Source organism: Eublepharis macularius, chromosome 7, assembly GCF_028583425.1.
Source record: "Eublepharis macularius isolate TG4126 chromosome 7, MPM_Emac_v1.0, whole genome shotgun sequence".
NCBI lineage: Eukaryota > Metazoa > Chordata > Lepidosauria > Squamata > Eublepharidae > Eublepharis > Eublepharis macularius.
Window position 1 is genome coordinate 38,158,151 of NC_072796.1, and position 25,232 is coordinate 38,183,382.

Below are 25,232 nucleotides of genomic sequence, written 5' to 3' on the forward strand. Positions count from 1 at the left end.
TTTGGTCTTCTTCTCTTACTACCTTCTCTTATTATTGTTTTCATCTCTTATTATCATACTCTGTCCTGGATTATCATTTCTATTTAGCATATACTTAAAAGGTATTAGTTTTCCATCCACGGTTCACACCATACCATGAACACTGCAGTTACTATTCTCAAAAACATTAATCCTAAACAGATGCCAATCATAACAACAGACCAGTCAGTGTATCCTATGGCTAAGCAAATTCCATGGAGATCTCCTTACATGGGGAAGACAAGTTGTTCTTCATTCTAGGCCTCCAAATAGAAGTGATTGGAACACAGAAGGTAGCTAGTGGTTGGACTACAACTAAGCTCTTCTCCTCCATTTTATCACCACAGCAACCCTATTAAGTAATGGTTGTTGGGGGTTTTCCGGGCTGTATTGCCGTGGTCTTGGCATTGTAGTTCCTGACGTTTCGCCAGCAGCTGTGGCTGGCATCTTCAGAGGTGTAGCACCAAAAGACAGAGATCTCTCAGTGTCACAGTGTGGAAAAGATGTAGGTCATTTGTATCTACTCAGGAGGGGTGGGGTTGAGCTGAGTCATTCTGTAAGAGTTTCCCAGGGTGTGGAATGCTAATGGCGGGAGGCTTCACTGTATCCTGAGGAGGTTCTTTTGCATATGGATTGGTTCTTTGACCTTTCTTCTACGCTGCAGGGACACAAGAACCATTCCATCTTTTCTCACAACTAAAAGAATCTTCAAAACCACACAGGCGAACCGCATTTATGACCATCTAGAACAGGCCCTCTTACGTGAGAGAATCCACACTACCCGCAGAGAACTTGCTGCCACAGACAAGGAGCTATTTTGCTTGCATATCAACACCAGCCATAAAATGAGAAGTCAGGATTGGGACAAGGTCGATAATCTCACCTACAGGAAGATGGAACAAGTGTTTACCAACCACACATCCAGACAGAAGCAGAAGTTTAACAAATTACAGGAAAAAAGACAGACAAGCCCAATGCTCGACAATGCACGCATTGTCATCAATCTGACAGACCGTCAACTCTCACCAGAAGAAACCTCCATCTTGGCAAAGGGAGGAAACTTTGCAGTCACCCCCACCAGAATTCCTGTGGAAGACATCATTGCAAATGTAGAAGCTGCCATCCGTCATCTACCTGAAGAGGAAGCTGAGGAAATAAGAGGAGAGACAGGCAGGATTCTACGAAAGGCAAAGCTTCCCACCAGCAATATAACACGCAAGGAGAGAAATGCCATCAACACCCTCAATGCAGATCCAGACATCATCATTCTACCAGCTGATAAAGGCAATGCTACAGTGATCATGAAAACGGAGGAATACAAAAAGAAGATTAAGGAACTCCTGGACCCCTCCACCTACAAAAAACTAAAACAAGATCCCACTTGCAAAATCACCAGGCTAACAAATGCGCTGATCAAGAATTCCTCACTACATCCCGACACGCACAGAAAACTATGCAAGACTGAAGCACAGCCACCTAGACTATATGGACTCCCCAAAATACATAAAGATTCAGTCCCACTCCGACCCATTGTGAGTGCCATTGGTTCACCGACATATGAATTAGCTAGACATCTGGCAGATCTCCTGCAGGACCACATCGGGAAAACCTCGTCTTACATCAAAGATTCAGCAGATTTCATCAACAAAATCAGTTCTCTGAAACTCAATCCACAAGACATACTTGTCAGTTTTGATGTTGTATCCCTGTTTACCAAGGTTCCAGTAAAAGACACTATTGCACTGATTAATCAGATTTTCCCAGAGGATGTAACAGCCTTATTCCATCATTGTCTGACAACCAGTTACTTCCAATGGGACAACGAATTCTATGAACAGATGGATGGGGTGGCCATGGGGAGCCCACTCAGCCCAGTTATAGCAAACTTCTACATGGAACATTTTGAAAAAACAGCTCTAGAATCAGCACCCCACAAACCCAGTGTATGGTTCCGGTTTGTGGATGATACATTCATCATTTGGAGCCATGGGGAGGAAGAATTGAGGGAGTTTTTGAATCATCTCAACAACATCCACCTGAACATACAATTCACAATGGAGAAAGAAAGTGAGGGAAAACTCTCATTCCTGGATACCTTGGTCATCCGCAAAGCAAACTTTCAGTTAGGTCACAAGGTCTACAGGAAACCAACTCACACTGATCGGTACTTACACAAAAACTCCAATCACCACCCCCGACAGAAAAGAGGCATAATGAAAACATTAGTGGATCGTGCAAGACGGATATGTGAGCCACGCTTTCTCAATGAGGAAATTAATCATCTAAACCACGCACTTCAGGCAAATGGCTACTCCAGAAATGAAATCCGAAGAGCAATCAAACCCAGGATGAATCAAACAACCAAGGAAAAACAGTCACCTACAGGAAAAGTGTTTTTGCCATATATCAAAGGAATTACTGATCAGATGGGAAAGCTTATGGAAAAGCATAACCTTCAAGCGGTATTCAGACCCACCCGAAAAATACAACAGATGCTACGATCAGCAAAAGACAGCAGAGACCCCCTCACCTCTGCAGGAGTATACCGTATACCCTGCAGCTGTGGACAAGTTTACATCGGGACCACAAAGCGTAGCATCCAGACAAGAATAAAAGAACATGAAAGACACTGCAGACTTGGACAGCCTGAAAAATCAGCAGTGGCTGAACATAGCCTAACTCAAACAGGGCACAGTATCTTATTCCGGGACACCAAAATACTGGACAACACTTCCAACTACTTTGTCAGACTGCACAGGGAAGCCATTGAAATTCACAAGCATAAGCAAAACTTCAACAGGAAAGAAGAAACCTTAAGAATGAACAGAGCATGGGCTCCAGTTCTGAAAAACACCAGGCCAACAAAACACTCCACACCCGACAATAGCCCTGCAGAGAAGATTAGCACATCAAGCACCAATCCATATGCAAAAGAACCTCCTCAGGATACAGTGAAGCCTCCCGCCATTAGCATTCCACACCCTGGGAAACTCTTACAGAATGACTCAGCTCAACCCCACCCCTCCTGAGTAGATACAAATGACCTACATCTTTTCCACACTGTGACACTGAGAGATCTCTGTCTTTTGGTGCTACACCTCTGAAGATGCCAGCCACAGCTGCTGGCGAAACGTCAGGAACTACAATGCCAAGACCACGGCAATACAGCCCGGAAAAACCCCAACAACCATTGTTCTCCGGCCGTGAAAGCCTTCGACAATACACCTATTAAGTAAGTTAGGCGGAAACTGCGTGATTTGCTGAAAGCCACTCCATAAACTTTCATGGCAGCATGGAGATTCAAATCTGGTTCTCTCAGATCCTAGTCCAGAATTCTAACCAGAATTAAACCATGTTGGCTCTCAGCACTCTTCACATTTTTGGCACTCTTCACATGAGGAGTCTACTCATGTGAGCTCTTAAGATTTGTGGAAGGAACCAGGAAAAGTAATTAAGGGACATGGAAGTTTGCTGGTTGGCATGAAACATCCAGAGGATCTTGCAGCCCAGACTTCTAGACTGCTACTCAACCAAAGTCCCTGAAGATGCAAGAATTCTGGGTACAAGACAGCTAACACAGATTACCCTCTCGGATCTCTGTAACCGTTCAACACCATCTTCTGCTGATAAATCCTGTTGTTTTTAGAATTATGTGGTCATTTTACTGTTGTTACTCACCTTGACTCCCAGTTATCTGGGAGAAAGAAGGCTTACAAAACCGATGTTACTTACTAAGCAGCACTGCCCATGGGCTGAGAGGAACTGCCCACATCCCTCCCTGAGGGGGGTGGGCTTCTTTACTGTTTCCGGAAGGGACGGCGCGGGGAGGCTTGCCAGAAGAAACTGCCAAGCAACTTGGGGTCCGGGGTCTGTGTGAGAAAAACGCAGCTTCATAATTGATTGGTGGAACAGTCAGCAACCGAGAGGCGGCCTTGTGGCGGGAGGGGGGGGCCTCTCCCGAAGAGCCAATGCGCAAAACCGACTTCCACAGAAACGGAGTGTGAAAAAAAGCGAGAAGCCGGGGTGGGGCCTGCGGGCTCTGCATTGAAGTATAAATATAGCCGGGGGTGTCACAACATGGGCGCTCGTTCTGGCCTCTCTGCCCTTGGCGCGCCCTTAAGTCTCCGCGTCCTGGGCCGGCTCCTCTGGAGTCTGGTCCCCGGCTTTTCTCCCGCCTCCCTCCGAGGCCAGTCCCCACCTCTTCCCCGGTCCCATGCTCACCCGGGCCGGCCCTAGCGCTATCCCCCGCCTCGGCGCTCTTGCTGCAGTGAGTGGCTCGCCGGGCTCGCCCGTGCTGAGCTGCAGTGCCGTAGCAGCGCGCAGGCACCCCAGAGAGACGCGCCGGCTCCCTCTTTTCCTTTTTGCAAGGCAAGGGGGGGGGGCAAAGCCGGCGGACCGACCTACCCCTGGCGGCCCCCCTGCGCTTTCCAAAAGCAGCCCCTTCCTAATAAAGCGATGGGGCTCGGGCGCGCCGGCCCGCTCCTTCTCGCCCTATAAATACGCGCCCTGCAGAGAGAGCAAGCTTTGGTGGCTCCTGCCCCGGACTGCCAACCGCCCCCAAACCCCAAAAGCGGCAGCGGCGGCGGCGGCAGGGAAGCCGGCGAAGGAGCCCCGGAGCAGCCCTCCCACCTCGCCAAACCCGGCAAGATGCCCCGAGTAGACGCAGACCTCAAGCTGGACTTTAAAGATGTCTTGCTTAGACCTAAACGAAGCAGCCTCAAAAGCAGAGCAGAGGTGGGGGCCGTTTCCAAACGAGCATGCTTTTTTCTTAACGCTTCTCATCTCGCTGCGCTGTAACCTCTTTCTCTCTTCTCACTTTCCCTCCTTAACCTCAATGTATTTTAAAAAAACCCACATCTTCCCGTTCATTAACTCCTAGGTGGGATTCTTCTTCAGCTAAAGCCGCGTTTGTGCGTTTTGCTTTTATTGCAAAAGGGGAGGGGGTGTCCCTCTTTCCAAGGAGCAGCCTTTGCATAACTCTCCGGGGTATCGCAGGGCGAAGGCGGACCGGGCTCGTTTCTTTGGGCCGAAGGGCAGCTTATTCTGCCCCGGCAGGTGCAGCTCCTGGAATGTGGCTGCAAGCAGCCCAGAAGGAATGCAGCAAGACGACCGAGAGTGAAACCGCATCGCTTAGGAGTGTTTGTAGGGGCCTTGAGAAACAAACGGCGTGACACATCGCTTTGGGGTCATGGATGGCCTGCGAAAGGGGTGTGTGTGTGGTGTGGCGTGTGTGTCGGTGGCTCAAATTGCAATCCAGGCATCCCAGGCCTGAGATTTCCTTGCGAGGGGCAGGGAGGGTAATAGGAGAGAGATGCGGTATTATGAGGACAAGGCCAGGCCAAATGTGGGTCTGCGCGCTCAAAACAGGAGGAAGAAGAAAACCAGCATTTTTTTTGTGAAATGGCATCAAGTAAGAAAATACCCTTTCTGGGTAATAGGAGCCACTTCCTTACGTTTTGTGGCTGTGAAACGTTCATGAAAGTCATTTACTTTTATGTCTGCAAGTGAAGATTTTACAAGCACACACATTACTATTAAGATCCTGCAAGTCATAAATTTGAACATCATTTGGTTGCCAGACTGTTAAGGTGCAGATTTCCCCCTTTATTCTCTTAGACAAATACCTGCAGGTTTTTTGGTGGTTGTCAAACGATTTGCACAATCATATCACGATTATTGCTCAGTGGTTATAGTTTATATGGAGACATCTAGTCCCTGATTGGCTGGCAGCCATTATTACTGTTGAATTATTGTCAGGTACTAAGCACCACAGGATTATTTTTCTGCAACTAAAAATCCTTCTAGAATGTGGGTTTACAATATCCATTACCCCAACAGGCTTGCTTTAACTTCTGATATGACTTGCCTGTCACCTTGGGAACAACATTCAGAGCATAAGGAACACTCTAGAAACATGAGAGACCTTTTCTGTTATATAAGTTGTAAGCACTAAACCATTTATGGTGAAATATTTTATTGTAAAGCTTGCTTTAGTTTAAAACTTGATCCAAAACACCTTTGCCTGGGCATAATTCGTGTAGATTTCATTAGACTGTTGTGCTCAAACATATTTTTAAAGCATATTCATAAAACATGTACACCTAAAATGCAATATTTTAAATGTATGAATTTTAATAGTACAAGCCAGGGAAACAAGTACTATCTTTAGCTCCCAGTATGATAGCAAATACTTGAATGAATGAAGAGGCAATTACATGTAAGAGAAGTACAATCCTATGCGCATGTAGTGAGAGCGTGTGGCACTGACTTAACTTTCCAGTATAGATTGTGCTGCTATGTGTATAGAGTCAGATTCCATTTTTGTTTATTGGCTATAAATCCTGTCCTTTCCTCTCTGTTATGTTTGGATCTGGAATAAAGCTTTGGGCGGCTGAGTTCTCCAGTCTGGCATGCACTACCTGTGGTTTAGTACAGTTGCTGTTTCAAGCATGATACTAGGTAATTGAGAGAAGTGTATGAATTTGACTAGAGAAAAGAGGTAAAGTAAAACAAAAAGGACGATTTTGCATAGACCAATTAAATACCTTATCTTTTTTGAGTTTCCTTCCTCTCTAAGGGGAACGATAATGCCAGCTATTGATTATTTTTATGTGTTAATTCATATAAAATTTGGCCAAGGCAAGCATTTAACCTGACCCTCAAATAATTAAAAATAATAGTTGGAAAAAAACTCTTCTGATAATTTTTCAGTTTGTTGGGGGGGGATCATATTTATAAATGAAGACCTCTATTCCCAGCAGACAATATAAATAGAATTTAATGTTTATTTAAATATAAAAGTTAACAAACCTACCTTATTTTAAGAGACACTATTTATTTTAAGAAGACGCTAATTAAATTAAAAGAGAATGATCCTTATCCCAACACATTACTACTTTTTAGAATACAACAGGAGATTTATTGTTTCCGGTGAGTAGCTTTCTATAGAATGGACGCGGGAGTGTCCTGGGGTAGCACTCAGTGGTATCTTTGTGTTTTCCTTGTAAACCATGATTTACAAACCACAGTTCGATTCTGGTTTGCTGCCATGATTTGCCAGGCAAATGAAAACTACACTTTGCTGGTTATGTTTTCCTTTGTTACTTATTCCTTAGTAGTTGGAAGGATGAACCTAGCTTGGTAGCAGTAAGAAGTCAGGTAGATACAAGAGACATTGGATGCTAGTCCTCCTTATAACAAAGAATGTTCAAATTAAGACTTCCAATTATCAGTTTTGTTCAGAAATTGTTGTTTTTCATTGCTTTCATTATTGTTTGTGTTTTCCTAGCCTTGTAGCTTAAGTCTGTATGTAGTAAGGTTTGTTTTGTTTGTTGTTGTTGTTGTTGTTTTCATAAAGTTTTTATTGGATGGGTTAACACATATTCATTATACATCTTTTCAGATATTCCCCATTATCTTAATACATGCATCCCACCCCCTCCCCCTCCCCCTTTTCTATATTGACTCCCAACAGCACTATAACCCCTTTATTTCTTATCGTTAACTCTAGATCTTGTCTGTCCCTATTATTAAAGGCAAAGTTCTTACTACATTCTTAATTCTTAATAATTATCGAGAGACCACAATTGTCCTTTTACATCCCATTTCTTTTCTAAATAATTTTTAAATTTCTCCCAGTCCATAATAAATTCCTTACTATGTTTTGTTTTTTTGTTGTTGAATAGCATATAATAATTTGGTGTGTAGAGTGCTAGTTGAAATATGCACCTTTTTTACAGGTAGATCTTATGCGTACCTTCACATTCCGTAATTCTAAGCAGACCTACACGGGAATCCCTGTTATTGTAGCAAACATGGATTCTGTGGGAACTTTTGAAATGGCACAAGTTATGACTAAGGTGAGTGTCTTTCCAATCTCTTCTGCCTGAAAATATCATCTGCAAGATTTTAAAAGGAACCAACTTACTCTGAATAGTCCAATTCTAAGACCCCCAATGCCAGTGCACTTTCAGTACTGGTCCATTCTGCAGAGGAAATTCATGACACAAGGTGCAGAGAGCATAGCAATTGCACCAGAGTCCATAGCGACCCCACTGCAAGCCAACACTCACAAATCAGAGTGATTACAGGCATTCAGTGCAAGAGTTAGGCTAGAACAAGAGAGCTGGCGATGCCGCAGCAGGGAAACACTGGTCACTGCAGCCATTGGTAGTGGTCTTGTCAGCTTGGCATATGGTTGGCGCTATCCCTCAAATGGAGTCCACCCTAGCCTTTCTTCTCTTGTTGGATGGCTGCAAAGAGTCCAAAGAGACACAAGGTTTGTGATAAGCAGTGTCCTGCTGCAACAGCCACAAGCAAGTGGGCTCTAAATGTCTGTATGTGGTGCTTTTGCAGGGCCTGTTGCTGCCCCCTTAACCTTGGGGGTTCCCACAGGGTGGGCTGTCCCTTCTGTGGGGACATAGTGATCCAGTGCTGGGGGGGCTGCACTGAAACGACATCTGTATTTTTTGCTGGGTCTGCCCCATTGAAACTCTCATCCTGCAAGAAAACTGGAATCCTTGGTGTTTGGTCAGCAGTAGCACAGATTAGAGTAGATGGCAGCCACCCTGTACTTGTGCTTCCTGTGTCCCAGTTGCCTGGGAGACACTTGACAGCAGCATGCTATTGAGCTGAGAGCCCTGTGATGTTCTGCCAGCATATCTGCCGGGCACCCTTCTGCAGTGCACACCCTTAGTGCTCACAACTATTGCGGGAGGCAGGGATATTGAGACAGTACATAGTGTGATAATAATACAGGTTTGCTTGTTTGTTTTTAGCATGCAATGTTTACTGCTATACACAAGCATTACTCTCTGGAAGAGTGGAAACTGTTTGCAAGCAATCACCCAGAATGCCTTGAGGTATATTTTCATATAGTTAATTATTAAGTGTCATTGGTCCTTTAACTATGCATTCCTTGGAATGCAGGTAAAGTGTATTGTTTCCAGCTGACATAAAATAATCGTGAGTATGGTATGTGTTACGTTAATCGCTTCTGTGAACATCTTGGGCTCAGTGAGCAGCGAAAGGCAGCTTACAAATATTTTAATAAAGTCTTTTTAAAGCACGGAAGTTTAACTGTAGCAAATGTATAAAAAGTGTGTTAATAGATGGTTGTTGTGGGTTTTCCGGGCTGTATTGCCGTGGTCTTGGCATTGTAGTTCCTGACGTTTCGCCTGACGTTTCACTGTGACACTGAGAGATCTCTGTCTTTTGGTGCTACACCTCTGAAGATGCCAGCCACAGCTGCTGGCGAAACGTCAGGAACTACAATGCCAAGACCACGGCAATACAGCCCGGAAAACCCACAACAGCCATCGTTCTCCGGCCGTGAAAGCCTTCGACAATACATGTGTTAATAGAGTTTCTACTATTAAAGTGAGTTTGAGCATCTAACGTGGAACATGTATATTTCAAAAGAGAAAAGCTGGGAGATTTTGAACAGTATGTTGCTGTTGGAATTGTTAGTGGTGGTTGCATTTCAGGAAAATGGAAGATTGGGATCAGGAAATGGTATAGAAATGTGACTGTGCTGAGTCAAACACATTTGATGCAGGATTTATCGTAAGCCCACATATCTTTGTGACAGCATAAGAAAATCTCTCTGGGACAGGCAAAAGCAAAAACACTTCTGAATGTCTGGAATAGAAAACAGAGGGTAGTATTTTAATGATTTTTTGTTTTGAGCTTTCAAAAAAAGTTCCATAGTAGAGACAGGAGTGACTCCAGGCATATCTGCTCTTCCTTGTAGCTAACCTAGATTAAAGGTTTGGTTCTTCCCTGCTCTCTTGTAGAAAGCCTCAACTTTTTTTGCACCACTAGCCTAAAGATCAGTCAGAGAACTTCATGACAGAATAGGGTCTTCTCACAAGACCTAGTCCAATATTATAAACGCTACATCACACTTCGGAATATTAGTTGACAAACTTGTCTTCAATCAAAGTCCATTTAAGTCGTGGGCCCCTTGCGGAAGCATTCTCCGCAGCACTAGACCCTCTTTCTCTTTGTCCTATCTTGGTTGTGATTTCTTTTTTCCAGTCAGCCAGAGCTTTCCACTTCACAACAAGAAAGTGCCCACAAGGAGCATGGCTGCCACGTTTCTCAGTATTTCCCCTTAGGCCGCACTGATTCCAGACATATTCCTCACACCTAATTTAGTTTAAAGGAGATCAGGGTTTCCTCATGCTCTTCTGTCTTGCAAAACAAGTACTGTTTTCCTCAGCACTCTCGCAGTGATGCTCACAGAGGGAAGAAACCCACAGTTCTTCTCAAATGGAGAGAGAAAGAAGCCTTTTCCTTCATATTCTTGATGTTATTTCACTATTGTTGTTGGAGGGAAACATAAAACTAGAACTGAAACTCTTGTCTTGTCTTGCCCAGTAGAGAAAAGTAACAGAGCAGAAGTGGCTGAACAAAGAAGACCTGCCCCTTCTTCAATCACCTAGCATACTCAATGGAGTATTGCTAGGGCCGCCAGGTCTCCTGTGGCAGCTGGCAGGAGTTTTAACTTCAGGGGGGGGGGCTTCAATATCAACATGTTGACATCGACATGCTGACATAACCAGAAGTGACATCAACATGTCATGGGGAACACTGTGGCATTTCTCAAAAACTCTATGGCCGGCATATTGGTTCGATGCCTGTCCACTAGCCCCGCCCCCCAAAACTAAGGGAATTGTCTGGAGACCTCACACTGTGACATCCTTTGGTATGGCAAGTTAAAGACTTGCTAGTCATATTATGTAACCCTCTTAAAAACAGTTCCACTAAGTCAGTGCAACATACAGCAGATTTTCATTCCCATTCATTTGCATATGATAGTGCAAAAAGACTCATATAGAAGCCTTTGATTTACATATGTATACAGCACTGATGACCAGACTTACTTTCCAGACTCTCTCACCCAGGGTCTTCTCACAGTTGGCTCCTCCCTCTTTAGTTTAATTGCCATGGTGACCAGGCCTGTTCTGCAGTCTTCCACTCAAGCTAATTTTATTTGGCCATTCCACATACCGGGTTTGCACATACGAGGACAATAGTAAAATGATGCTAGAAAATTTGAAGACAAAGGTCAGCAAAGAATACATTTTTAAGTGTTCTTCAGGCATGCATCAGCAAAGCGGAGTCCTTTGAGATCAAAAACCAATGAATGTGCACAGTTTAAATCCTAAGCTCCTATTGAATTGACTGAGGATTCAGTGTGTCCACAGGCTGGCCTTGTAGGCGCAACCAAACATTGGCCAGAAGTGATTAGTATTCCTCAGAGGGATCCAACAGGATAACCCTGTCAGAATCTTACATGTTTAATAGGGGTTTAGAGTAAGTATTCCAGATAAATATTTTTCACAGATACGAATAGCTATACTTATAACATTGTAGAAGAGACAAAATAAGCGTAACATTAAAAAGCAAAATAGGCTTCAAGAATGAACATCAGAGACCAGTGCTATGTAGACATACTGATAGTGCCGTCCCAGAAGGGTTTCTGGTGTTTGCACCTTGCCCACCAATCCGTCAGCAATTGTCGTGAGGTGGCAAACTCCTTGGCAGGCATGTCAGGAGCATGTGCACTCACAAGGAAGTGATGTCATCACGCTGGCTATGGGAGCACTCTTGCTCTTCATTTGGGGCCAATTTGGGTTTCAAACAGGCCAAATTGGCCTGCAGGGAATGTAGAAGTGCTTCCATGGCTGGAACGACAACATCAATTCTGGGAGTGATGTCATCGCACAGGCACCGGAGTAGGGATCCCAGACCCCCGGTGGCGGCGGGGGATCTCCTGCCCCCACTCCCCACACCACACCCCCACTTACCTGAGCAGCGAGGGGGAGGCACACCTTCCTTGTGCGCTCCCCCGCCGCTCAGCATGCTCCCGTGCACCACAGCTGCTGGGATCAGGCCTGTTTTGGCCCGGATCGGGGCCGCTGCGGAGCACAGGAGCGCTCCTGCACTCCACAGCGTTCAAAACGGGCCTGATCCGTGGCAAATCGGCCTGTTTTCAGCAGCTGTGGAGCGCTCCTGCGCTCTGCAGTGCCCAAAATGGGCCTGTTCTGCCACAGATCGGGCCTGTTTTGAGGCACTGCGGTGCGCAGGAATACTGTGCTCCGCAGTGCCTCAAAACCGGGCCCGATCCACGGCAGAACGTCCTGTTTCGGGTGCATTCTGCAGTGCCCAGCCAAGCAATGATGTCACCCCGAAGTGATGTTATCGTGCCTGTGAGGGTGTGCACGTGCGCATCCCCCTCTCCCAAAAGGTAAGTGCCAGGCCCCTGTCCCCCCGCCGGGAGATTGAGGGGGCCTGGCAACCCTACACTGGAGTGTATGCTCACACAAAGAGAAAAACACTGTTGACATGAGGTAAGTGCCAGGTTCTGCCCCCCCCCCCAGGTTCCACCCCCCCCCCCACTGGGAGGGGATAGGGACATGCAACCCTATGTCTTAGGCAGAGTTACTGCAGTCTAAGCCCAATGATTTCATTGGATTTGGACTGCAGTAACTCTGCATAGGATTGTACTATAAAAGTTGCATGAATTAAAAGCCTGAATTAGGCATTCCATGTTTTGTAGATTTCTTGTTTAAAGAGGATATAGAATAGCTTGAATCCAAATTTTAAAAAATAACGAAATTGCCAGTAATATCTAGGAAATTGAGCATAAAGCTTTTCTGTGGAAATAATAGACTTGACAAAAAGGGGTAGATGATAGCTTTATTCTCTACAGATAGAATACAGAAAACAGGTTGTAAACCAAACAGGAAATAATGTGCAATATCCAAAACAATGTTTTTTTAGGAAATAGAAAAAAAAACTACCATCGAAAGATTTTTGTGGGTATAATAAACCACAAAGAGTTTCTTATTTACCAGCATCATTGAGTTTTTAAAGAAATAATAATATGATAGGAACACCCTAAGTAGCAATCACTTTTGAAGAAAGTGTTAGATAAAACTGCTAGTTCTGACTGCTCCAGAGGAAATAATGATTCAGATGTTGCCTGACATAGTATAGCTGGGAATAAAATGATTTTAAGCTCACACTGCCAGAGCCCTGCCCCAAGTTTTTGCGTCACGGTTTCTCTGCCATCGTATAGTTTGGGGCGGACGGGGATGTTCTCCCTTGTGTCTTTTTTTGTCCCACAGTTTGATGTTTGTATTAAGACAGCCTGAATATTTTTCTTCTGCAAATAGAGAATACTATTGACCTCATTTATAGTAACACTACTGATCATCCTTTCTTTCCAGCATGTAGCAGTGAGTTCAGGCAGTGGAGAGTCTGACTTTGAGAAACTGACAAAGATCATAGAGGCCATTCCACTTATCAAGTACATTTGTTTGGATGTGGCCAATGGTTATTCAGAACATTTTGTGGAGTTTGTGAAATCGGTCCATACCAGATTCCCAAATCACACCATCATGGTAGGTATGATGAGGGACCGGGGAGGGTGGTGGAGGTTGCAGTTTGGTAATAGATTTGGTTGAGTCCAGCGATTGTGTTCCATTATTTCTTCATTGCTGTATTCTTTATTTATCATTACAGAAACAATCTGAGTTGCTGTCATTCCCACTTAACAGATGGGGAGCCTAGATTAGGAGGCTAGAAGGGCCATGACCCAGCAAGTTGACTCAGGGGTTGGTGATTGGGTCTTTCTTCAGCAGCCCTCTCTTATTGAATTGTAAACCTTTTTTCTTAAGCTCAAGAAAGTTTGAGAGCACTTGCAAAAATTGGCAGGGAAAATGGCATCGCAAACTCCAAAGCATGCCCAAGATCGCTCAGTGATGCCATCGTTGTGATGCCTTCTCATTTATGGCACTTCTAGCCCGCCTTTCTCCATAAAAAGGAGCCATCGTGGGTTACGATATTATTTAAAACCAAAATAAAATAAAAGAACAATTTAATTTAAATTTAAATTTATTGAATTTATAGCTTAAACAACAACTTAAACAATATCTGTAAGAAGACCCACTAGAATTCCAGTTAGATAAACAGCAGGCCTGAAAGTTTTTCAAGAATGTCCTTTGTGACAGACAGCGTCCAGCTCTGCCTCCATGCATCACAGCCAGTACTGGAATCCCAGCTGTGTATGCAGATTTCTAGCATTTCCGTCCCATGGAAGGCTGTGGATTTGTCAGAGACAGGGTCAAGCTAGGGTTCAAGTTTCCTGCAGCCACACAGCAGCTGTGGGGAATGGCTGTTAAAAAATAAAGGAGAGCCCAAAAGGGCTTCAGAATGCTTCCGTAGGGGAAGGAGGGGCTCCCCCTCCCCCCTCAAGCTATTTCCCTGTGTCACAACAACACTAGAGGAGTCCCTACTCCTTATTTTAGTGAAGGGAAAACCAGAAAATAACAGAAGAAGCCCTCAAATCCGGTCCAGACATCGCTAGAGCTAGGTGGCTAGGGCTTAAATGGTATAGAGAGGCAGGATTAGGTTAGGTGGCCTGTGATAGGTTAGGTTACCTCAAAGAACTAGCATCTTAGTGACTTGTGGGGGAATTGAGGGAAAAAATCTGAGAGACAAGCTAATACTATTTCAGTAGTGAGCCATTCAAGCAAAACATCTCTGTCCAGCAGAAAACAGCCTGTCTGTTCTGTAACCCTGAGTGTGTGATTCGGTAACCCTTCTAAAGTGGAGCTTTGGTTCTCTGTTGCTATAAATAGTTATTACCCTTTACTTGCCTACCACCTAACTACTTGTTATATGTTCTTCTAAAGAAAAGATGATTTATTCTTGTTTTGCAGTGATGCTCTGTATTCTTGGTGTGGGGGGGGGGGCAATCAGTGGGAGGGCTTCTAGTGTCCCTTCCCCACTGGCAGATCTCCTAAGGACACCTGGTTTTTGGCCACTGTGTGACACAGAGTGTTGGACTGGATGGGCCATTGGCCTGATCCAACATGACTTCTCTTACATTCTTATGCTGAAAGAAGGTGTTGGAGTGAATCATTCCAGGAAAGGGAAAGGGGGAAAGTAGAAATTACCTCAGATTACCCCCTATGTCCCATCGTAAGTGCAGCATGTTATCCAGCACGGTTTTCATATTTAGCCTGGCTGACCACTCCCAGACATGCAAAACCCCAAAGTGCTTGGTCACTGCTACTAGGAGTGATGGAAAGTGGAACATTGAGGCCACACCCTGTCATCACACCCTTCTACATAATTTGGCTTTGCAAAGCCTCCATAAGGTCAATATCATGAGGATCCTGAGGGAGACTGTTCCACCACATTGTGATCCATCATTGAAAAAGCCCTAGAATGCACAGGTGCTGTTCTGACCTGTTTGCAAGGTGACACATTCATTAAGCCTGGATTGGCTCAGTGAACATGATACAGAGGTGCCAGTATTGAATTAGAGGTCTCTCTGGTTAAACTCTAGTCTCCTCATGGACCTTCTTGTCTCACAAGCATTGTATATGACTTATCCGTTTACTTTTTTTGCTTGTAAGCATATGACAAAGAACCAGTGAGAAGATGTTCTCCACTTTTTTTTCTAGATCCAGTAAATGAAGGGGGATGGAGGGGCAGAATAAAAAGAAGAGCTAATGGACTATGGAAAGGACTTACTTTAAACACGAAATGATCATCTTCAGGGCATTGTAGGTTGACCTGTTCTGGTTTTCCAAAATGCACTTTCGATAGTCTGTGAGTTCAGGAACATGGAGCATCATCATAACTTGATCTGCAGTCTTGAGCAATTCTTGTTTTCCTGGATCAGGCCTTTGGGTTTTCACAAAGAAGTTTATGCACAGCACAGTGGCCCTGGCTGAATTCAAAGTTCTGGAGCTTAAGAACTGCATTTCAGAATGTTTCAGTAACTCAGGCTGCTACAAGAAAAAGCATAAGCATTTGGAACTTGATAGTTTAGACAAAGGTGAAGAGAAAAATCTCTGCTTATGATTTCTTTTCACATTGCTTGCAATCATTAGTGATGTTCTTGTCTGTTTTCAGGCAGGTAATGTGGTGACAGGAGAGATGGTAGAAGAACTTATTCTGTCTGGAGCAGATATTATTAAAGTGGGAATTGGACCAGGTAAGCTGATTTGGGATGCATTGTAAGGGGTTGTACTCGTGTGCTGGAGTCCCTCGCCCATGTGTTCTTGGGATGATACAGAGGCAGGACATTCATATATTACAGTTTAAAAGACTGGTAAGAGACAAACTGTAAGAGACACTGTGGTAGTTTACTGCACCCAAGGGCTGATTACAAGTCCTTGTAATGCTTAACTTAATTATTTATATTCCTACCTTTTCAGACAAATTGACTCCCACAGCAGTTTACAGATAAAATCTGTAAGAAAAGTAAAAGTTGCTTGGATGTACAATTCCACTGGGAGTTGTCCTCATACAACACATAAAGCTTTGTGGAATATTGCAGTATTTGTTGGGACTTGAGAGAACACTGAGATTGTTTGTTGGTACAGATGATGGTGCAGGTTGGTCATCCACACACCCTTACCTTTCAACTGCTGCTGGTTTCAGTAGCTGGGCCCTATGGTGTCCCTGACTAATAAGGAACAAAAGCAATCTGGGTAGCACAAAAGCTGTTCCGCAACAAGGACCCAGTAGCTCTTAAGGACTGTCAGAACTGTGTGGAGCTGGTTTGTGGGAACTTGGGAGTCTAAACAAGTAGTGGTTGTCAGCTACCAGGATTTAAGGATCTGCTGAATGACTGTGGGCAAATCACAGTTCCAGAGCCTCGTGGAGCAATCCTAAACAGAGCTGAAGTCAGTGGGCTTAAAAGGGTGTAACTGTGCTTGGGATTGCACCATCAGTGCCTTCATCTGTTAAACAGGAATAAAAACATCTTACCTTGCTGGTTTGCTGTTGTGAACAAAACAAGGATTGCCAAGTATTTTGAATATTGAAGGGATTGTATGAATAAACAGCTGACACCACCGAGAGAGCAGGCTGCCTGACGATCAAGGAGCCGAATAGCGTTTTAGTGTTGCAAAAGAAAATGCCCCTCTTTTCCAAATTAAAACATCTGAGGGCTTGCCAAGAGTAGTTCTCTCTGAACTCTGTTCACAGCTCATAAGGTGCCCAGTTCAGCCTGACCAGTTCCCCCTTACTGTTTGAAATGACAGACCCTTTTCCTGGTCTGTTATCACTTTTAGGATCAGATTGGAAGGCCTACCCAAAGCATTCCAGATCAGTCAAACACATTTGATGAGTTGATTAATAATACTATCTACCCATTTGCATGTTTATTATGATTATTAAGATGTTAACTTTTGTTTTGAGTTCAATGCTGGAGAGTTCTGTGTAGGAGGAAAAGTGGGTTATAAATGTTGTAAAATAAATCCTATTTAAACCAGAAGGCTTATGGCAAGTCATCATGACTGACATATCTTCTTCCCTGCCTGGAGAAGAATTTGGCTAATCTAACCTGACTCTAGAAACAAGCCTAAAGCCTTTGTAAGGCAGACATGCTGTGGGTCTGTGCAGGTTTAATATTCCTGCTTTTGTTAACCGTGATTAAAATATCAGGAACAGCCCTTAGGAAGGCATTTTCCAGGTGAATTCCTTTATGCCTTTAACTGCAGTTAAATGTTGTATGAGCATTAGTTTTAATTGTGTGGTTAATTTTGATCAGGTTCCCTCGTAATCAAAGCCTGGTTTCAAATTCTGATTAGGTGGGCTAACTGCAGGTAAGTATGACAGCAACACCAAAGCTAACTAGGCGAGGAGAGCGAAGAGACTCTTAAACAGCGTTAAGCGATTGACAGTGTCATCTTAAGCAAAGTGACACTAAGCTCATTGAAATTAATGGACTCCGAATGGGTCATCTCTGTTTAGGATGGCACTGTGGGAGTGTTACATTTTGCATAAAACCAGGGCTTTTTTTCTGGGAAAAGGGGTGGTGGAACTCAGTGGGTTGCCCTCAGGGAAAATGGTCACATGGCTGGTGGCCCTACCCCCTGATCTCCAGACAGAGGGGAGTTTAGATTGCCCTCCGCGCCGCTCAGCGGTGCGGAGGGCAATCTAAGCTCCCCTCTGTCTGAAGATCAGGGGGCAGGGCCACCAGCCATGTGACCATTTTTGAGAGGTTCCGGAACTTCATTCCACCACGTTCCAGCTGAAAAAAGGCCCCGCATAAAACAAATTTAAAGAAGATGCGTCACACAGAGAGGAAACTGGTACTGAATAGACTTTAAAAACAAGTGACAATGGAGAATTGAAGTGAATTTTTGTAAGGCTCATCTATTCTGTTGCTCTCCTAGACAATATTTGGGAACCTTTTATCGGGCCGAGTGCTTTTCTCATAATAGAAATCGTAGGATGATGATTGTGTGAGGGGGACCCAGTGCCATTCATGTGCAGCCTTAGCCAGGTGGGAGGAATGATTCTTGTGTGGCTGTTTATGAAGAGCCCATGATGAGACCTGTTCAATTTGCCAAACAGGGTTGCTCTAAGTTTCATCTGTCTGTCCGTTGTTTTTAATGACTAGGATCTGTGTGCACGACTCGGATTAAAACTGGTGTGGGCTATCCGCAGCTGAGTGCAGTGATAGAGTGTGCCGATTCCGCTCATGGACTGAAAGGGCATATCATTTCAGTAAGTATGGTGCTATAAAACACTCAGAGGACCTGTAACAAAAATGTCACACACACCTAAAAATGTCACACACACAAGGAAATCCTTTCTGCAATCATCTCTGACCTCTGGTGAGAGCTTTCAGAGGAATGAATCAGAATGCTGTAACTGAACTGATGAATCAGAAGTAGCCTCTTGATTATGCCTGGAGGAAAAAAAATATTGAAATAGAAATTACTGCTATATATCTCATCGCTGTTTTTGTAGCAGTTGCACCACCAAAGCCATCTGCCGAGGAAGCCCCATGTGGTGCTCATTACAGTAGTCCCGTATTTATGATACATTTAGAACAATTTGAACTTCATTTTAGCCCTCCACCCTGTCATTCCTAACACTTTAGCCTGTGGCATGTTGTTCTGCTGTTCAGCCCTCCCCCAAAATCTTACAATTTTTCCTCCCCCTCCAGCAAATTTGTACCCACTAAACAAAACTCTGTCCTCATCCTCTTTATTTCCAAAGCATCATCCCCATAATATCATAGCACTTGTGGTCAGCACTCTTAGAGATTACCCAACAGCAGCTGCCTGTTGATGTCCCAGGAGCCAAGTGCTGCTCTGCTTCAGATATTTTCCATTTGTAGGTTCAGTTGGCAGTTCCTTGCATGATACAGGCAACTCCTCCACAGATCTGTAGAGCTCTTTCAGTAAGCCAGGAATTAAAAAGGAAGGGCCAAATATTGTTTCGAAGGCCAGCTTTGTAACAGATGTTCTCCAACCTCCTGTTCTGTCCACTGCCAGCCAGCTAAATGCCTGTCTTGTTTGCTTTAACTTGCCTGATTGCAGCCTCTACCAAGCAGCCAGAGGAGAAAATCCTCTTCCCTTCCTTGTTTCACTAGGCCTTTTAAAAAGCAAGAGTGTGCATTCCAGTTCCTGAACTCCTGTGAGATTCCTTCTTTTCACAAGAGTTTGGCCACCATTTCTGATTGTTTGTTGCCAGTAAGTAATCTCATGAGAGTTCGGGAAGCACTATAGGGCACAACAACAACAACATTCCATTTATATACCGCCCTTCAGGACAACTTAATGCCCACTCAGAGCGGTTTACAAAGTAGGACATGATTATCCCCACAACAAAATACCCTATGAGGTGGGTAGGGCTGAGTGAGCTCCAGAGAGCCGTGACTAGCCCAAGGTTACCCAGCTGGCTTCAAGTGGAGGAGTGGGGAAACAAACCCGGCTCTCCAGATTAGAGTCCCACGCTTTTAACTACTATACCAAACTGGCACGTGCAGCTTGCCACACTATTTTTAAAGAGAACTGAAGCATCAAAGTGGAAAGAGGCTACCTGTGGTGGGGGTGGCAGCAGCACTGCTGCCACCTCAGGCTGTGAAACACCTTGAGCCACTATTGGCAGTTCTGCTTCAGTTGTGTTGATATTACCACTGTACCAAATAGTGAAGGGGCTGGCCACAGAAGCTGCAAAACCAGGACAAAAATGGTGATTCAGCTCAAGAAGTTCCTTAGGTATGGAGATAATAGGACTGTAAATTAACCAATTTTTTTTTTAAAAACCAGCATGATGCAGACTGAACATACTCCCAGAGGCATGGAATGTGGAGAGTGGCTGAGGGGGGATGATAAAGCCTCTCAGGTCCTTGAGAGCTTCCAGAATCCTGGAGGAAGAATTCTTACAGACTGGGTGGGGAATTCCAAATTGTTCCCTTATCCAAATACTCTCCGTCGGCCCTAGCTTGCATATAAATATTTCACTGCTGATTAGGAACAACTGCTCTTGGAGCCTTTTGAATATGTTGGCCTTAGCTCTCGGATAGGAATGATAAATTCCCAAAGGCTGGAATGTACAAGAGTATTTTGGAAGAGCTAGATGGAGCCCACTGTCTTTGGGAAAGAGAGAGTAGTTGGTCATGAACAAAGCATTGCCTATATCAGTAATTACCAGTGCTTTTTTTCTGGGGGGACGCAAGAGTACGCATGCCCCTAAACATTTTGTGAATCTAACGTGAGAAAGTAAAAATTTTAAAATGTTGGAATTCCCACTAAACCAACTCCAAACGTGTTATGGATATTTATGTGATTTGTTAAGTTTTATGTAGCGTATGTTGGCAACAAAGATGTTTAGTTATATTTAAACTTACTAGGAAGGCTGTTTGTCTTACAAAAATTGAAACATCTTTGAGCATCAAACGCGCCACCGAGATGGCTGGCATAATCGGTGACCGTTAGGGTGCAGACAAATTCAAACAAGTCTTCTCTAAGCCACTTGGAGCTCTGGTAGTTGGAATCTAGCACGGTGATTGGTCAGTCTTATTGCTACCCCTGATGGTGGCGACCAATTTGTGTATTTGTGTACGTTTTGTGCAAAGAGTTTGTCTATACCGAAACTCTTTGGCTGTGCGCACGTGTCACTATAGAGTGGCTTGGTTGGCAATACCCATAATTCTCATCACCGACAGTCTTCTGATGTCATTTCCTTTCACAGTGTTTCCTGAGTCTCAGATGGAAGCGAGTGTTTAATCTGTGAAGTAGTGTGGTGTTTTACTGATAAAAGTTTGGCCTATAACCTCATTGAGTGGCAGTATTTCAATATGAGTAGGAAAATTACTATTTTACATCATCACAGTCAGCAAAAAAGTGTAAAGTGAATGATGACTCTGTAAAAACAAAAGATGCGACAACGGTGTTGTGTGATACAGCATCTGCTGTAGACCACGTGGAGCGTGGGTACACGGCACCGTCTTCTGTTGACCACGTGAAGAGTGAGCATGTTCTTGGTAATTTTGTCCATTGACTGCATTTATTTTTTCCGATTTGAACTATAAAATGGTGATTTTCTTGAGTCAAACTAAGAGTACCCCTAAACATTTTTTTTTTAGAAAAAAAGCACTGGTGATTACAATCCAGAGACTTACTTGTAGTTGTTTCTGCCTAGGAAAGAATGAAGTAAGTGAATATTCTCCCTCGTGACAAAACCACATAAAACAAATCCTGCAGTGTTTATTCAAGCAAAGAGACTACAAGACTCAGTAGGATTACCTCAGAGCTGTATTTTGACTAGATTCAGTGCAGAATGTAGGAGGATTCCAGAAATATACCATTCAGGTATTCAATTCTCAGAGCCTTCTCTAGTAGCAGAGCAGAGAGATTGTCTAGAAAGAGTGGGCTGGATCCTGCCAGCTCCATCTCGCCCAATTCGTCTCCTTGCCTCCTTGCTACAGTTTCCATCTCTCCTGGCTTTAGTCCATGTGGATTCCATCATTGCCCACATAGCCTTGTTGGTAGTCAGAAGTGGTCCTTTCTCCCTCCTTTTGATAGTGGAAGAGCTGGTAGGATCCAGCACGGTCAATCTTTAGCTAGTCTACTTAGTTTCTAATTATACTGATACATTGCATTTAAGATGAGGCAGTTTACAGCTTAAAATAATGGTTTACAATGTAATATACAGAAGAAAAAAGAGACAGGATGGAAGTATGTAAATCCACTTAACAGAATTTCCATAATGGCCACTGAAGGGGAGACCCCTGAGGTAGTCCCAGAGAAGGAAGTGGAGGGCTTCTCTGTATTACTTGTTTTTGTATTAGTTTTTCACATATTGTTTGATATATAAGAGGTTAGCAGTAGCATTACAACATAATGTGTAAACTTGTCCTGTCAAGGCAATGTAATATTTTTGCAAACAACATCATATGGAGTAGGCCATATCCTGTGGCGGTTATTCCTGAGCTATTTCTATGGCTTTAGGCAAAGAGCATAGAGTTAATCCAGCAGTTGTATTTCTAACTTTGCTACTATGATATGATCTGGGATAGGTCATTGGCCTTGGTAGTGTGGGTTAGCACTTACAAACCAGTTTGGTATAGTGGTTAAGAGCGGCAGGACTCTAATCTGGAGAACCAGGTTTGATTCCCCACTTCTCTGCTTGAAGCCAGCTGGGTGACCTTGGGTTAGTCACAGCTTCTTAGAGTTCTCTCAGCCCCACCCACCTCACAGGGTGATTGTTGTGAAGATAATAATAAAAACACACTTTGTAAACCGCTCTGAGTGGGCGTTAAGTTGTCCTGAAGGGTGGTATATAAATCAAATATTATTATTAAACTCACCTTGTTGCTAGTGTAACATCTTATGCAGAGACGTGCTTATTTATTTATTTAGGTAATTTATTATTCTGCTTTCTTCACTGGTAGGTACCCAAAGTGATTTACAAAAGTTATCTAATATACTGATTTTGGGACCAGTCAGTACTAGAAATTATCTCATGACTGTATATGGACACTTTTGGGAAAGATACCATAATTGGATTGGAACATGGTGAAAAATGGACATTTTGAGAAGATACCATGATTGGATTGGAGCATGGTGTGTAGTTAATCTCAGAGTTTTCTGATGATTTTAAGGTTCAGTTTCTGCTTGACAACCCAGATGTGGAAATAACAAGTGCGTCAGGCCTGCTATCCACAGTAACTCCATATTGCTTTCAGATGCTTTCTCATGCTGTAGTTTTCCAGTGTTTACTGTCCACAGGTTCACAGCTGTGTTCCCAGGGAGGCAGGAAGGCCTTATCTACTAGGACTAGACATCGACCTTGGAGGAGCATCCCTCGCCTTCCCAGGCATCGACTGTAGCCGGGCAATGGGGTGGGGGGAAATAGAGGGAGGTTTTGATATATTGCTTTTTGTAACTAACACGTCATTCTCAACAAAGCTTCGCTGTCAGCCAGAAGCTTTCCTGCCTTTGGATTACTTATGGACACCTGTACTTTGAATAAAATCTTTCAATAAAAAACCTTTGAACCAAGAGACCTTGGATTTCTTGCAGCCTCGTGGGAAACAGAGCCGATACCTGCTGGCATGGGAAAGCATTGGGAGACTCGTCCCTACATTGTCAGCCAAGTTGCTAAATACCCTCTAATATTGGGGAGCCGCAGGCTTTGGGATCACAATCTGTATATTAAATGGTCAGAAGGAATGGTGGTGTTCAGCCGCAAGCAGTGCCAACACCACGAATGGCAAATGGACTGGGGCAAGGAAGCACCTTCTCCCTTAGAAGTGGCTCTCCTCACAGAGGAGGAATTGGCCGTGATCCCATCAGAATACGAAGACTTGGCTCGGGCGTTTAGCGAAGAGGGAGCTGATGGACTTCCCCCGCACCGCACCACGGACTGTGCCATAGAACTGGTGCCAGGGGAGAAGTTACCGAAGGGGAAGCTCTATGCAATGAGCCCAGCAGAACGCCAAGAGTTAAGGAAGTTCATCGACAAAAACTTGGAAAAAGGGTTTATCCGTCCTGCCAGTTCCCCGCATGCGGCTCCTGTGCTATTTGTTAAGAAGAAGGATGGGGGCCTTAGACTGTGCACTGACTTTCGTGGCATCAATGCAGTCTCGATGTCAAATGCCTATCCCATCCCGTTGATCCGAGACCTTCTCAGCGTGGTGGCACAGGGTAAGATCTTTTCAAAATTAGATCTCAAAGATGCATATTTCCATGTAAGGATAAGGGAGGGGGATGAATGGAAAACTACATTCAATACGCCCCTAGGACAATATGAATACCTAGTGATGCCTTTCGGGCTGAAAGGCACTCCATCTGTCTACATGACGGTCATAAACAAAGTTCTACATGAATATTTCTATAAAGGGGTCATTGTTTACCTGGATGATGTGTTAATTTATTCAGAAGATAAAGGAATTCCATGTAGAATTAGTCCGGAAAGTGCTAAAAGCACTAATGTGACACAAATTGCCAGTCAAAGTGTCCAAATGTGAATTCCACAAGCAGGAATTGGATTATTTAGGCTATCGTATATCTAGCCAGGGATTGAAAATGGACCCGGCTAAAATCCGAACGGTCAGTGAATGGAGGGTGCCCTCAGCCGGAAGACAGTTACAGTCCTTTTTGGGATTCACAAATTTCTATCGGCTCTTTATAGAAAACTTTGCCCAGATAGCCCTGCCCTTAACGGACTTCTTAAAAACCAAAGGGAAGGGAGACCAAGCACTGAAACTGCATGCAAAGTTAAATTGGACTTCTGAGTGTCAACAGGCTTTCGATGACTTAAAAATCAAATTCATCTCTGAGCCAGTGTTACAACACCCAGATGAAAACAAGAAGTTTATTGTGCAAGTGGACGCCAGCGATATGGCCATAGGAGGGGTGCTAATGCAACGGGGCGAGGATAAAAAGCTGCGTCCGTGTGCCTATCTGTCACGTAAATTCACTGACGCAAAAAGAAATTGGAATGTGTGGGAGAAGGAAGCGTTTGCAGTCAAGTTAGCTCTTTCCACTTGGAGACCGTGGTTGGAGGGAACGCATCACCCCTTCGAAGTTTGGACAGATCACAAAAACCTAGAAGCACTACGCACCCCCCGCCGGCTTAATGCTAAACAACTCTGGTGGGCCGAATTTTTCTCTAAGTTTAACTTCACCTTAAACTACTTGCCGGGCAAGTCCAATTTTCTAGCAGACGTGCTTTCGCGCATGCCCCAACACGAGAGCCGGAGGGAGGAGATAATAGATACCTTCTTCTCACCCACCCAGTTGGGAGGAGCAGTGACGACACGTAGCCAAACAACCAAGGCAAAAACAGAACAGCAACCTGATCCCAGTGGGTGGAGAGCAAAAGTGAAAAGCGAGGTGGAAAAAGAGGAGGAGGAAGCGCCCAAAAATGAGCTCGCAAAA

The 25,232-nt window shown here is 44.2% G+C and overlaps 1 protein-coding gene across 1 annotated transcript in view; it reads left to right on the plus strand.

The window, feature by feature from the left end:
- Positions 1-4,275: 4,275 nt before the first annotated feature.
- The window catches only part of GMPR (guanosine monophosphate reductase), a 44,163-nt gene continuing 23,206 nt past the window's right edge, over positions 4,276-25,232 (plus strand). The window contains exons 1-6 of the mRNA XM_054985014.1: positions 4,276-4,752; positions 7,758-7,877; positions 8,796-8,879; positions 13,257-13,430; positions 15,955-16,036; positions 18,455-18,561. Of these exons, the coding sequence (XP_054840989.1) occupies positions 4,666-4,752; positions 7,758-7,877; positions 8,796-8,879; positions 13,257-13,430; positions 15,955-16,036; positions 18,455-18,561 (654 nt within the window). The 5' untranslated portion in view covers positions 4,276-4,665. The remainder of the gene's footprint in view (positions 4,753-7,757; positions 7,878-8,795; positions 8,880-13,256; positions 13,431-15,954; positions 16,037-18,454; positions 18,562-25,232) is intronic.